This window comes from Calonectris borealis, chromosome Z (assembly GCF_964195595.1).
Source record: "Calonectris borealis chromosome Z, bCalBor7.hap1.2, whole genome shotgun sequence".
Taxonomy (NCBI): Eukaryota; Metazoa; Chordata; class Aves; order Procellariiformes; family Procellariidae; genus Calonectris; species Calonectris borealis.
The window spans coordinates 16,204,063-16,218,955 of record NC_134352.1 but is presented as its reverse complement, the minus strand read 5'-3'; the positions used below and the strand labels follow the sequence as shown (position 1 = coordinate 16,218,955).

Genomic DNA, 14,893 nt, shown 5'->3' with positions numbered 1-14,893 from the left:
GCTTCTTCCTTGAGGCTAAATTTAGCCCCTTCTGTTTCTGCACATCCCTGAGCAGCAAGATCTTTGTTTCTCCCCTTTGGTGCTGCTGACTCTGGTTTCAGAGAGGGGACAAAAATAGTCCTGGCTGGCACGCCAGGCAGAGAGCTTTGCACTCGCTATCTCTCTGCAGTGATCCTGCACTGTTTCAGGGGAGGGGGCTGCTCCGAAATGCTCTGGGATCCCTTCTCCTCCTCCTCCCGTCCTGCAGCAGCGCTGGGTTTACCCAGCAGACTGCTGCCTGCCCTGATGTGTTAAAACACCACAAGCCTCTCTCTTTCCTCTGGTGGCGGGGGCAGTCGCAGGTAGGTGCCCTGTTGTGAAGTCTCAGACCTGGCCCGATCAGCCTGCTCAAAGGGCTCTGCCCGCCCGTTGGCGCTGCGAGCGGGTAGGAGCTGGGAGCTGCCAGGCAGTGCCATGAACCCCGTCCGCTGCCCCTCGCCTCCCTGGGACGCAGCCGCCTCCGGCAGAGAAAGGGTCGTGGCTTCGCCATTGATCATCCTGGGCAATGGGGTGGGGGAGTGCCGGGGAGCCCACCGCATTCGGAGCTGGGCCGGAGCTGCGTCACTCGCTGCACAGCCCCTTGTCCACATGGGCAGCCCCCGTTAGGAAAAGGCCACAAGCTTTGCGTTACCAGCGGTACCTGATGCTTTGCACCTCTGACTTGTAGGGAAGAGGCCTGTTCCCTGGCCTGTTGCTGCCCCGGGAGATAGAGCACGAAGGTCCCCATCTGGCATGCCCTCTGTGTCTCTCCCCCTGCCCTACGGTCCCCTGCAGCAACGCTGAGCCAGACCAGCTGCCCCAAGCCTGCTCCTCTTTGAGTCCCGCGTGCTCGCTGGATGACCGACTGCTCTCCCTGCCTGCTGCCAGACCCCCTCCACCACCTCCTTTCCACCCTCTTGGTTAATGTGCCATCTGCCCTGCCACCGTGCATTTGGAGTTAGCAGTAGGAGCTGTCTCAGTGGCAGGACCGATCCTGCACAGTGCTGGATCCGGGCCACTGGCCTCTCTTGGTCCATGTGAGTGCTGGCAAATCTCCATCCCTTTTATGCAGCCTTCAAAGAAGTGAAGTGCTGCAGGGGCAGGCTGTGCGTGCCTTTACGAGTGCTGTGCGTTGAAGAGTCATCATCCTGTACAAATGCACTATTGGGCTTTTGTAGATGCAGCCCTCTACGCTGGTGAAAGAGTCCAGTTCCACAGCTGGAGGTGTCTGGCAGGTGCCTCCTGGGTCACATTGCAGCAGGACTCAGACCAAGCTAATGGGAAGGGGTTTGGTGTCTCCTCTGATTTTTCTCTAGGTCCTTGTGCCCCCTCTGTCCTTTCCACTGTGCAAATCTCACCCCACGGAAATGCATCTGCATGGCTAGTTGTGAGACAGGTGCTACAGCTGTACTGAGAGTGACCTCACTTTGCATTTATAGGAAAAGCTTGGATCCCCAAGCAGAAGCCAATGGATCCTGTTTTGGAAAGTGTGACTCTGGAGCCGGAACTGGAGGAAGCCCTCGCTAATGCCTCTGATGCAGAGCTCTGTGACATTGCTGGTAAAATAGGTTCTCGTGAATTGGGGGTTCAAGTTGTTCGAAAACTCGAGTTGTTTGTTCTTTTGTGGGAAATAAGCTATTGAGCTTTTTGCTATTTACCTGAATGCTGTCAGTTTTGACAGGATTTATTTCTTTATGAAAGAAGAAGAGTGTATCTTTAAAGTTACTTTCAGCGCATGTGGTTTAATCAGGAGCATGGACCAAAGCTGAGGAAGGAGAAGGATTTACCAAGGGAACAGAGTGTGCTGTTTGATCTCTTCTCCTGTCTCTGCCACTGAATCTTGCAAATTGCAGCCTGTCACCTTCAGGAGCACAGCTTTCTTCAAGCCAAACCTCTAAGAAACAATCAAACAGACCCAGTGAGAATGTGGATTTCTTGTGCAACCTATTAAAGGAGCTGTCAGGTTAGAGCAGTCTTTCAACGGACACTCAGGGCTGCTGTTTGTTAAAGAGCTTTTCCAACACATTTTAAAGCTATGGATTTCTTGTGATTTGTGCAGTCAGTTGGTTTTGTGAGTCTTAGCTCAGGGGTGGGGGAATCCAGCGTTAAAAGGTTGGTGTACTTCACGACGACTGAGAAGCAGGTTGGAATGCATAGCGAGCTGGAGAGGGGGAGAGGGCGACTGCAGGTGCTGTTCCAGCCCCGACAGCGTGCTCTTCACCAGGCTAAACAAGCCCCGTGGTGCAAACCAAGACGGACAGGCATGGCCCCTCTCTGCGGGGTTTATGCCTCCATGCTAGGTAAGTTCAAGCAGTGTCCCGTTGCTGCTTTTCAGGCAGTGTTGTCTGAGTGGAGGCAACCCTCTGCAAGCCTCGTTGCTCTGCCACTTCAGAGATGACAATATTGGTATCTTGCTGAAGCCAGTAGCGTGGACTTAGCTTTGTGACTGGAGTAGGATATGCCTTGGCCAATGGAGCGTGTGAACACCCCCTTGGTGCTTTCATGTCCCCTGCTGGTCTAGCAGTCGATGAATATTTCGGTGCTACTGGCTGCTTCTTCCAGTTCTGTCTCCTTCAGACTTCCACACTCCCTAGCAGTGTCCTCCATGCCAGAAGTCTGTAATATAGCCTGTAGAATAACCACACCAGCTAGATATCTTGTACATAATAATATTATATTCTGGCTTAGAAATGTGTTTCTGCATTAAGGCTTCCAACATACGTACCCTGGCCAAGCATTGCATCTCTGGGTTTTGCTTTTTTACTGTATTTCTAGAGTCCTATAAAGCCTTATCCTGTAAAATCTGTCTTTCTAAGCTCCAGATCTGTGCAGCAATTATTTTCACAGAGAAATGCTGTTCCGGGCAGCTTGTTCTGCAGTTGTTGGGAGAACACACTTGAAGTGGCAGCAGGAGAACTAATGTGATACAAGCTGTGCTGAAATCTCAATATTGACAGTGACAGTGTTGCTCTTCCAAGTTTGCTAAGGCTGTGAAGCAGCTCCTGCCTATTTAGCAGGGCTCGTTGTCAGCTGTGGTGTACTGGATCCCTTCCTTGGCAAGGCCACTAGGATGGCTCTTGTGGGTGGCTCCCAACAAGTCCTGGAAAGGCTCCCATGCCTTGGGTCAGCTGTGGGAGGCAGAAATGGGATGCCTTCTTTCTGCCTGAGTTCCTTTGGATAATACACAGTAAGCGCCAGACTTACCAACAGCGGGTCCCTCTTGTCTACCAGCACAAACTCTAGCCCCAAAAAACCCTGCGTGGTCATCACAGCAGGTCCTTCCCCCGTCTGCAGTCCAGATATTCACAGTCCTGGCTGCTGGAGAGATTTCATTGTCAGAGTAAGCTGTGTTTGGGCTGTATGTGTGTCCTGAAAATGCTGAGCCTGCAAATAACCTTTCCGAACTGTGTTGCACTCCTGAAAATTTCAGCTGTGAGTACGTGGCAGAGAACAGGGCCGGCTGAAATACAAACAAGCAAACTCAAGGTGCCCAACCTCACTCAGATTTTCAGATGGAGACTGCTTGGCTCTGTGCAATCCAACCAGGGATGTGCTGGGGGGGTGTGGGGAAGTGGACGGTGGTGTTCATTGATGCCGTTTGCTGCAGGCCGTCCTGCCTGTGCAACCCCAACCTGGAGTCACAGTGAGCTGTCACCGTAACAGATATCCGTAACCATGTGATGGGCCTCAGGGGCAGCCTTCTCCTGCAACTCCCAGCCCTTCTTGGCCAAAGCACCGAGCAAATGGTGATGGACTGGTGCCAACCAAGCAACCAAGCATAAGAGGAGAAGCTCATGGGAAAGCGAAGTGCCTGTGTGGTGGCATGCTTGAATTTTAGGGAGAGATTTGTCCTTTATTCATTTTAACCACTGTGCCCATCTGGAGGTCAAGATTTGTTCAAATGTGTCTGTTTATAACAAGTATTCACGTGTCTGCATTTTTCTGTAGAAAGCCATATAGTTATTTTTAAAAAAAAAAAGTTGATTAAAAAAACCAGTTTATTTTCAAACATGAACTTTCTGTGAGTAGCAGGGTTATTTTTATAAACAGAATCTTTGCCCAAATATTTCTAAGCCATTGGCTTCCCACTGCTCATTTGCACCTGGCAAGAAGGTCAGCAGATCCCCTGGGCACGTTTCAATATGCATTTGCATATTGGTTTTGCAGTCATGAGCTTGAGATACACAAGTTGGCAGAAGTTTGGCTTTTGGGCTGTTACAGTCTTTGAATTTTGTTCATACCATCACTTTCTGCATTTCAACCGAGCCAGCAGAGCTTTAGCTTCTCACAGTGTCAACTTCCAAGCGTACAAAGATAAATTCAAAGCACACTACCACCACCACCACTGCTTGTTGTTGAGTAAAAACACGACGTGTGTTGCCACGCTTCAGATGACAGTCGCCTCGAATGTTGCTGCCTGAGGGGTCAGTTTGGTTCCGCATGGGGCACAGCTCACCTCAAAAACTGGGCTGTCACAGTGTGTGGCACATGCCCAGGTGCGCAAGGGTGACGAGGATGTGCAGGCTCCTGCCGGACTGGGCCCCTTAGATTAAATCCTACCAATGGCATTTCTTTTGTCTTTTATTGTCTTCCCCTCATTATTTCTGCATGATGTTGTATCAAGTCGGCTACTGGGAAGCCTTGGCTGTTTGTCTGTTTGTCGTCCGCAAGATGGTGTTCCTCTTCTCCTATGAATCTCCTACACTGGAATAAACAAGGGAGAACATCTGAGCCCTGTTGTGTATTTATGACAGCCAGGGGACTCGGTCCCACCTTTGTATGTTGTTCTGTGCTTGCACAGGGAAAGGTAACGCGCTACGGACCCCCATACCGGGCAGCATGGCATGTATGCTCTTTTCCTGGCTTTGGAGCCTGCAATAACTCAAGTCGTGTTCTCCTTTTCTGTTTCTGTAGCCATCCTTGGCATGCACACCTTGATGAGTAACCAGCAGTACTATGAGGCACTGGGGAGCAGCACCATAGTGAACAAAGAAGGGCTCAACAGTAAGTGATTTAGAGTGTTAGCAGGCTGCAGTGTTTGCCTTTGAAGTTGCGAGCAGAGGCAAAGTGGGAATTATTTTTAGGCTGAAGGTTGGATCCGTGACTGTCAGAGCAGCCTGTGATTGCTGGGGCCATCTCTGGTGCATCCTTGCCCTGAATGAGCCCATGTGGTCTGCGAGCCACTGCCCTGGCACTGTCTGGGAGCTAGCACAGCCCAGGCAACAGCCCCACGCGGTGTGCCCTCCATCACCCAGTTTTGGACCCTGAGAGCACGTAGCAGCAGGCAGCGGCTGTCCTGTGCTGGTTGGCCCCACTGCCGGGCAGCGTTTCTGGATGCACGTGAGCATAGGTGGAGCTGCTGAGTGCTTGTTGGATCTTTCATCTTGTGTCTGTGTGTCAGGTCATGGTTCCCTCTACCAACACTGCTTTTGGAAGAGGAGAAACACACCCAAAGAGAACATGCTGCTGCTCAGGGTGCTTTTGGTTTCACATGTCTTGCTTTTCACTTGCAGGTGTGATTAAGCCCACACAGTACAAACCAGTTCCTGATGAGGAACCGAACTCAACAGATGTGGAGGAAACTCTGAAACGAATACAAAGCAATGATCCTGACCTTGAGGAAGTCAACCTTAACAATATTATGGTATTTGCTGCTTTCTACTCCTCTCTCTTAATAACAGGACCAAACATTTGATACACAGAAGGCAGAGACCAAGTCTGTTTTGCTGCACAGAGTAAAACCATAACACTGCATGTAGCCAGACAAGAAACACCAGTGCTTCCCATCTCCGTTTTGGGCAACAGGGGGTTGTTACCTGCTGTGGGACAATGGTGTGGGCTTGGTAGCTGGAGGACTCCTGCAGATGCCTGGAAGACCGGAGCTGTGTTGAGGGTCGTTTGGGAGACCCGTCTCCAGCCTGTCAGGTTAAAGGTGTTCTAGGTTGCTTTAACGGTTTAGTCAGGCACATTTGGTGGAGGGGCTGTTTAGGTAAGATAAAATGGTGAGAGGAAAAAAGCTTCATAATCCTGACACCTGCTATGAAAATATGAAGAAACCTTCCTTCTTGCAGGTAGCCCTGTCCGTCTCCCACCCATCCCTTCTATGGGACTCCTTGTAGAAAGCAAATCAGGACACAGCACCACTTCTTATGTTGCCTCTGGGACACATACACATACTAAAAAATACAGTTTTTGTCTGTCCTCCCTGACTCCAGGACCCCCGTCCATGGGATCTGTTGAATGATAACATAATCAAATAGCAAGAACGTGGTTAACTGCCCATGCACATTAAAAACACTTGTGCTGTGCCACCTGCGCCTTTCTATAACGAAAAGATTTTTACTTTCATGTATTTGATTCTGGCTAGTGACCCTGAATGTCCCTTGAGGACACCAGGCTGAGGATCTGGCAGGCAGGCACTTTTTTTGTGTGTTGGACTCGTGACTTTGGGATGGTTTGGAGAACTGGGGAGTGGCAGTGGAGATGGTAAGCTGCTGGGCTCTGTGTTATCGCTCTGCAGATAGCTTTGACTATAGATGATTCCATGTGGTGGGATCCAAATGGTGTGGTGAGAAGTCCAAGCTGAGGATACCACTTAAAATTTTAGACAGGTGAAAATTTGTGCATCTGAAAAGAGTATTTGAAGTGCTTGATAAGTGAAAAATACTCGTTTTGTAGGAGCTCAGAATAAGCAGCATGGATTTATTTTCTGAGCTGAGACCTAGCATGGCAAATGTTAGCCTGTAAGATGTTGTATAAAGCAGTCAGAGGTGTCTGTGGTTTGTACTATAAGGAGATCGTTTCAGCTCTTTCTGGATCAGGCCCCGTAGGTGGAAATTTTCCTGAACGTGACATGAATGTTGCTCAGTGCTGTCATTCGTATTAAAAAGTGCAGGAGCAGTGCTTTGTAGGCTCATGGATCCTAGTTACATACATCCCCACAATGCCTGCATGAGTAAGCAGCTGAGTTTCTGGGCAATTAAATTAAACAACAGAGACATTGTAGCTTCAAATCAAGGCAGTGAGCTATCAGCAGAGTGGGAAATAGGATGAAGACATTGCCATGCTCCTTAGGCCATGCTGATTATAGCAAGAGAACTTGTAAAAATGTTTATTGACCCCTTCCTAAATTACTTCAGTGCATTTGGTGATTTCACCCTGATAAGAAATTTAAAGTATTGTTTAAATGTATTGTGTATTCCTTCATATGGATGATGGCATAACACACGTTTTCTGCATTTCTTTTCACAGAATATTCCCATACCAACTTTAAAAGCTTTTGCGGAAGCACTGAAAAATAACACCTACGTGAAGAAGTTCAGTATAGTTGGGACACGGAGCAATGATCCTGTTGCTTTCGTAAGTCTGTCAGCTCACTGTCATAAAGTTGTGGGAGTAGCTGTTCTTGGGCAAGGTATTTTTGGAGTTACCTTTGGAGTTACTTTCAGAAGCACCTTACGTCGTGTTTGGCACATCTGCACCTCTGGCGTTTGGTGCAGGTGCTTCAGTCTCAGGAGCACAAGTGAAAGCCAGCGACAGACGGCTTTCGTTCCTTCGCTTCCTTTTTCAGCTGTGGAGATTTCAGGGCACAATTGTTTAATCCCATTCGGTCTCATATTCGTCCTGAAGGATCTCCCGGAAAAGGAGTGGGAGACAAGAACTGACTTCCTCGTGGCATTTTGTAAAAGCAGTTTGTGTCTCTCGATTTATCCTACATCAGGATCACCCCATTTGTTTCTGTGGGTACAAAACCATTCGCTGCTGTGTGCACACCAATCCCTCCGCGTGCACATCTCTGCTCCGGCTCTCTTTCATATATTCCTTTGTGCAGACCTGTGCAGAAGCAGGACTCTGCATTTCTTATGCATGGCCTTTGTGGGTGATAAAGGCTTTTCTGGCTGCTACAAGCAGTCTTAAATATTAGTGGGGATGCAGAGAGGTGCTGAGCTGGCCCTGGTGCTACCTTCCAGGCTGCATCCTTGCACACCCCTCCAGCACCACTGCAACCAATTTTTGCTCTTCTTCACCCAGGCCACGCCTACCTATCTCCATGCACACATGTGCACACCAGTTTCCTGTTAGAAAAAAACTTCTTTTTGGAGGATGAGCACAGCCCACACATCATTATTTCAGGCACTCCGGACTGGGGAAGAAGCCTGTGCAGGCAGCACTGGTGCTGTTTGGGGGCCTGTGGGGCACTGTGTGGGGCTAGGGGAGCTGTGGAGCCAAGTGCTGTGTGAGTGGATGCTGCTTGGGCATCACTTTCTGGTCCTTCTGTTTCATGATGTAGGTGGGTCCTCCCATGCAGCTTATGAAATGAGATCATCAGATCAGGTCACGGGGGTTGGGAGTGTGTCAGCCCACTTCTGGTCTTACCCGCTGAGGGAAGCAAAAGTGATTAATATGCCACTTGGGAGGATGTCTTGGACGTGGAGAATCCTTGTTGTTTAAGACACTCCCCTCTCTGCTTGCTGTGATGGTAAGCATCTCAGCCCCATGCAGAAGGAAGAGTGCAGGCAGGGAGCTGGTCAGGCAGGAGGCAGGGCCGAAGCTGGCCAGCATCCCTGCCATCACCATGCTGGCTTTAGAAGAGGGACAGATGAAGCTGTCACGGGGCAGCCACAGGTGTGGACTGTCATTTTTTGGGGTGGCCCTAAGGGTTTCTCCATACGAGGTTTTGCTGTGGCCTCCAGCATGCTCATGTACAAGAATCCCCCTGCTTCACCCCGCACAGAGCTCACCCATCTGGTGGCAGTGAAACCGCTTGGCACAGGGGGTCCTCCCAGTGTCCTCCGGAGGCGAGGGGAGTTGAATCCCTGCTGCTCCGGGGCTTGTTGAACCCCTGCCTGTCTGACTGCCAGCTCTTCCCACCCACCTCTGCCCGCAGGCACTGGCAGAAATGCTGAAGGTCAATAACACGCTGAAGAGCCTGAACGTGGAATCAAACTTCATCTCTGGGGCGGGGATACTGGCTGTTGTCGAAGCGCTCCAGGGCAACACATCGCTCATAGAGCTACGCATCGACAACCAGGTAAAGCGTGCGCGAGCAGGAGCTCTGATCGAGTGAATGTGTCCTGGTTGTGGGAAGTTGAGTCAATTTGTGGAAACTGGCTGGCAGCCCGCTGCCACTGGCAGGTTGCTTTGGAGAGGTTTCAGCCCCTTGTTTCTGCTGCGGTTCCTGGGCAGTATCGGCTACTACCTACAGTAATTAACAAAGGCTGTGGCAGCGCAAGCAGCTTTCCCTGTTCCTGGTGCTGCCCTGGAGAGCGGTGATGCACCTCCAATATCACGCCTTGCTCTGAGCTCTTGCAGGGACTTAAATAATAATGCCTGTTTAGTAAAACTGAAATTTTTGCTACAATGCAAGGCAAAGAGAAGGAGAGCTCCAGAGTGTGCAGTGGTACAGATGCCGAGGCAAGTTTAGTCCCCCCGAGAAACCCAAGGGGTAGTAGTGAGGCAGTTGAGCTATGGGGACCTCAAAGACAGGTGACTGGGAGTTTTCAAATCAGTTTCTCTAGATGTCTCTTAACTGCAAATCTGTCCAAGAAATAAAGTCTTTGGGCAAGAGGACTTGTGAGAATGTCTGCTGGAGGAGTTGGAGCCACTCGGTTGTACCAGGAACAGGCCAGCGCTTTGTTTCTCCAGCACCAAATCAGAAATGCCAAATGGACCAACAGGTCCAAAGAAGGAGGGAAGGGGTGGAGATGGCAGATCTCAGTGCTTGCTCTGGATCACCTGACTAGCTTGCTTTTCTGTTTTCTGTTTTCAAAAGAGCCAGCCCTTGGGCAACAAAGTAGAAATGGAAATCGCAAACATGTTGGAAAAAAACACCTCGCTGCTGAAGTTCGGGTACCATTTCACTCAGCAAGGTCCCCGGCTGCGTGCCTCCAATGCCATGATGAATAACAATGACCTAGGTGAGTCAGGCTGGCTGCAAGCCAGGGAGCACGGGAAGGTCCCTCCCTCTGCTTGTGGGCAATTCCTAGTGGTAGAAGGGCAGAACTGCTCACTTGAAGGCTCCAGGGTATGTGCTTGAATCAGAAACCACCTCCTGAAGGGCCTGGTGCTGCCTTGCCGCTCAAGGAGGAAAGCAGCCTTCGCTGACTGGTTCCCTAACGCAGCTGCTGTTGGCCAGGCAATGGGTTGTGCTCCAAACCTGGAGACACTGGGCAGCTCAAACTCCCCGAAGAGGCAGTGTTTTTGGCAGTAACAGTGGTTCTTGTGGGGAAGGAGCGAGAGCTGCTAACGCGCTTCGGTACGGCACGTGATACAGCATATGGCACATGGGTTGTGAGCTGCCAGCACTTGTGATTCCTGCCAACGGCTTGTCTTCTTCCAGCTTCATTCTCACTTTAATACAGAGATGAAAAGTAGTAGAGTTGAACTTCCACGGCAGTGGGACTTGGCCCATCCCCTTCAGCAAAACAAATTGGAAGTGTTTCTAAGGAGAGGTGGGGAGCCACATGGCTTTGAGTTATCTGTATACTCTCAGTGAAGTGATCAGAAGTGCTTGTGAAGCAAAATGTGGGCAAATCTGCAAACTGTCATTTCAGTCAATGCATGCAGCAGAGGCTTTCCATTGCTTGGCTACAGGCTGCTGTAGAGCACTGGAAATCAGTCCAGCAGAGCAGAATTGAATGCAGCCAGCATACCAGCCACGCTGTACTCGATGGCTCCTAACTCCATGGGCAGAGTGGTTACAAACATGATAGTGCCAAACTCCTCCTCTGCAGCAGCCGACAATACATTTGGGAGGAATAAGCAAAAGTTTGGAGATTGTCCTTTTTGTACATTAGGAAGAACTCCTTCCCCAGGAGGGTAGGGGTTTGCAAGACTCGGAGGGACAGAGCCAGCGGCTGCCCTGACCCAGCGCTGGGCAGAGCCCCGCTGCGAGCGGGAGATGGGGCTGGAGGCTCCCAGGGCCACCCCCCCACCACTAGCGCTGCTGGGTTCTGCCAGACACATCTAGAAAGCAAGGGCTAACAGGCAGGGTCTGAGAAAAGACCTCATGTATAAACACCAGCTGTGAAGAAATGGTGGAAAATTGGAGCCTTCAGGGACTATGTGGTCCCTGAAGAATTGGTACATATTTTAATCTGCATATGGTTCACCACAGACAGGGTCTTCTGTCCCTTCATGAATCAACTTCAGGTTTAAAAGCCACAGAAAAACAGCTTTAAGTGGCTGCCATACTTAGATGGATGATAACTATGTTGTGTTTTAAAAATTAAAAAAAAAAAATCAATCTTGCTTTAGCCAGTACTGTGCTCCTAGGAAGCACAGCCAAGCATAGAGGTATGCGCCAGTTCTTCAGGGACCACACAGAATATTCAGCGTTACAGTTCCCTGTGTATTTATTCTGCCTGTGGCTGCATTCCTGGTCACTAGAGAGCTGCACCAGGAAAGGCTTGCTATTTTCTGTCCTTTGGAATACAGCAAGGGTTTTAATGACCATGCAGCACCTGGTATTCGAAGTAATTAGCTGGAAGATTTGAATCTAGTGTTTTAATTGTTCCTGCTGTTAAGGGGAGGAATTCACAACTTGCCTTCCATGTAACAGTTGTGCATTTTGCCTCTTTGACCATTAAGATCTGCATTTTTTTGTCTGATTCGGTTCTTGTTTGCAGCTCGTATTCATCGGTCTGATGGTCTCTGGCAATAGCGTCTCAGCTCTACACCTGGATAATGTATAAGTATAGAAAAACTTTATTTTCCTCCCTGTCAGCAATAGCTCTCTGCTTGTGCTCCACTCCAGTGCTCTTGCCTACCTTCACCTGATGCTACCAGAACTTGGTGTTGGTCCTATAGCTTCTGTTCTCTAAGATGCTCTATATGAATCAACTATGAAGGCTTTTACATCCATCCTCATGAGCTAAATTCTGCATCCTTTTTATGCCTTTTTATTTTTCCTTTTTTCCTCGCACACATTTCTTCAAAAATGATGAGTTTAGCTGTGAGAGCTATAAATCAACTTTAAGAGTAAATATGAGACTGCTTTGACCATGTTAACCATGATCAGAGGGCTGGAGGGTAAAGACTTAAGTTAAGAAATAAGATAGAATTTTTTTTTTTTTTTAAATTTTAAAGGGCAATTGAGAAAAACTAGCGAAGGAAAAACTGTGGCATCTGTCTCCTGCTGTCTTTACATCAGTCAGCATCAGATGATGCTTTGGCCAAAGTCAGATTACAAAGACAAACTGTGTGAAATATAATTGACTGTAGAATAAAGGAGGTAAGGCTGAAACTAGCTTCTGGCTTAAAAATTCATAGGGCATGAAACTTCATCTTACCTTCTTTGATTTTAAACTGTGTAAGGCTGTGCCTGCTGCTTAAAGCAGGAAATCAGAAGCTGACGCTATCCTGTTTCTTTCCTGGCAGAAAGTATGTCTCTCAGCTCCTTTCCACAGCAGGTAAGCCAAGCCTGCCATCCACATCTTCCCGTTGCCATGACTGACTCCTCTTCCTCTTCTTTTTCAGTGAGGAAGAGAAGACTTGCAGAGTTGAACGGGCCTATTTTTCCCAAGTGCAGAACTGGAGTGTAGTTCCTGCCTATGGAGGTGATTCCCGGTGATCTGTGCTACACTGTGGAAATCTAAAGGCAATAAGTGCCTTGACAGAGTATTTGTGGTGCCTCGGTTCTGTTTTATGCACTAACAGTTTAAATTAACTAGTGGCTGTAGTTGAAGATATTATCCAGTAGGACTGTTGATGTTTTCTGTAGAGTTGGAAACTATTCAAGCCAGTAACAACTTGCCAATTTTATGCAATCTCAGTTTAGAGTACATCCCAGTGTAAAAGTGACTCTTAATTAACCTGGGACCTAATTTTTCTATAAACTTCCTGCACGGTGTTTCATACAGTTAGGATGTGGTATGCATGAGTGAAAGATACAACTGTTCCACACAAATTATAGAAGTATTAAAAAAATACTTTATTTTTTTTTTCCAAATTGATCTCAAGTAACTATAGAGGAGCAACTAGTTTAACAAGCACTTCTACTACCTGGAAACATGGCTAATTTCAAGAATTGTGAATTACAATTTTTACCAACATTTGCTGAGTCAATTAGTTGGAGATGCTGTTTCAAATGCATCCCTTTTTGTTTCTTAGAAAAAATTGATCCCCACTCTCTGATTAAATGGAACTTAAGGCCACCAATTATAAAACAGAGTCTGAAAAATTGAGCGGTTTAGGATGGATTAATATCCTTCTATCCTACGCATGTCTTAAGAAAACAGTCACCTTCAGAGATGTGATGCAAATCCTAACCCCACAGAGATGGCCAAACTAATCAGCAAACCAGAGCCCTCTCTTCTAATCCCCACTCCCTTCAGTTTCCTGATGTTAAAAGTGTGTGTCCAGATATTCACTGGAAACTAGTCAAATTCTCTCTCTTCGCTGTTTTGTCTAGATGACCATGTCCATTAATTAAATTTTGTTCTGCTAGGGATTGTTTCTTTTAATGCTGTCCCTAATTTCTGCATAAATACAACAATAAATGTTGTGCCCTGGAAAAGCTGTTAACTGAAATACTCCAACTCTGAACTTACACTGCATACAGTCCGATAGTTTTTTGTCAGACATGCAGCGGATTGGACCCAGCACTATCCCATCCAAAACTCCTGCTAGTCACGTGGGTGGGATCCTGCTCAGTAGGAAGAGTCTCCTGGCAGAAGCATTGCCATACTGAAGCCTTGTTCTTGGTCTGATGACAACGTGTCCTAGAAAATGTTCTCACTTGCTAGAAATCTGTGTGTACACATCTGTTAAGAGTGAAGTTTTGCAGCCTTTTACACATATTCCAGCAAAAGTCCCACAGGTTTCTTCAGAGCTTGCGCGCAAATACCACCCATGATTTAGTTCTGACCAACAAAGAGAGAAACACTATACTTTCAGCAATGTAGGAAACATATTTGTTGCTCTTCAAATCTTAAAAAATGTGCCAGTGGTGTCAATTAAAATGCTTCACTATGGCTTCTTCCCCTGACCCTGCAAGTTCCATATCAGAAAATGAAAAGAATACAGAAGAAACATACGTGAAAACGTAGTTAAAAAAAAACCAACCTGGCAGACAGCCTCTTTTTTCCATATGCACTGTGAAGACTTCAAAACAGTCAACTAAATCATCAAACCGGAGTCACATAGTTTCAGCTGAGCCATCCACTCAGATTTGCATGGCAGAGGCTCAGCTCTTCTATTGGCTTCAGAAGAACATAAATGAATCTTATCCTGGGAAATCCGATGGTGCTGAGAAACCCAGACACACAAGGAGATGCATCTGCAGAGTAGGGAGCACTACCATGGATACTACAACAGCATTTTTTCCTAAATGAAAAAAAAATAGCCATTTAAAAAAAAAAAAAGGCAAAGAAAAAAAAAGCAAGGACCTTATCCTGTGTTTCATTGTAACAGCATCCAAATTAACCATGCAGCCCAAACACACATTAAGCTGGCACGATCACTCCAGCTTCCTCAGTTGATCCTTATAGAGCCGCTTTGCTGAAAGTTGCGTGTGAGAGCTGAGACCTGTGCAGCAGAGACAGGCTGTGCTGAGAGGCATCAGGCTTTGTGGTGAAAGGCATCAAGCTGTGCAGCGATGGAGCTACAAAATGGTGGTATTTAGGAGCAAATGGATCACTGTTTGTCCCAGCAGCTCTCCAGGAAAAGGGGAAAAAGCCGTCTGCTGACTGCAGCATCTGGCAGTCACAGCCAATCCTGCTTAACTCTCACCTCTCCTGGAACTAATGTGCCTTCTCTCAGGCGTTACCACTGAGGTGCCCGAATTCCACCATACAGCATTTCACGTGGCAAGTGCTTATTTGTATCAATCTGACAAAACTAATCCAGAAGCCAGGATACAGAAGCTGCTCATGGG

At 47.8% G+C, this 14,893-nt stretch overlaps 1 protein-coding gene across 2 annotated transcripts in view; it reads left to right on the top strand.

Moving 5' to 3' along the window:
• The window catches only part of TMOD1 (tropomodulin 1), a 29,131-nt gene extending 15,597 nt beyond the window's left edge, over positions 1-13,534 (top strand). The window contains exons 4-11 of one of the 2 annotated variants that reach the window (XM_075136461.1): positions 1,458-1,577; positions 4,933-5,022; positions 5,532-5,662; positions 7,270-7,377; positions 8,906-9,049; positions 9,791-9,935; positions 11,646-11,705; positions 12,496-13,534. In XM_075136461.1, coding sequence (XP_074992562.1) covers positions 1,458-1,577; positions 4,933-5,022; positions 5,532-5,662; positions 7,270-7,377; positions 8,906-9,049; positions 9,791-9,935; positions 11,646-11,680 — 773 coding nt within the window. In that variant the 3' untranslated portion in view covers positions 11,681-11,705; positions 12,496-13,534. The remainder of the gene's footprint in view (positions 1-1,457; positions 1,578-4,932; positions 5,023-5,531; positions 5,663-7,269; positions 7,378-8,905; positions 9,050-9,790; positions 9,936-11,645; positions 11,706-12,495) is intronic. The other variant, XM_075136460.1, reaches the window with a different exon arrangement.
• Positions 13,535-14,893: the final 1,359 nt, after the last annotated feature.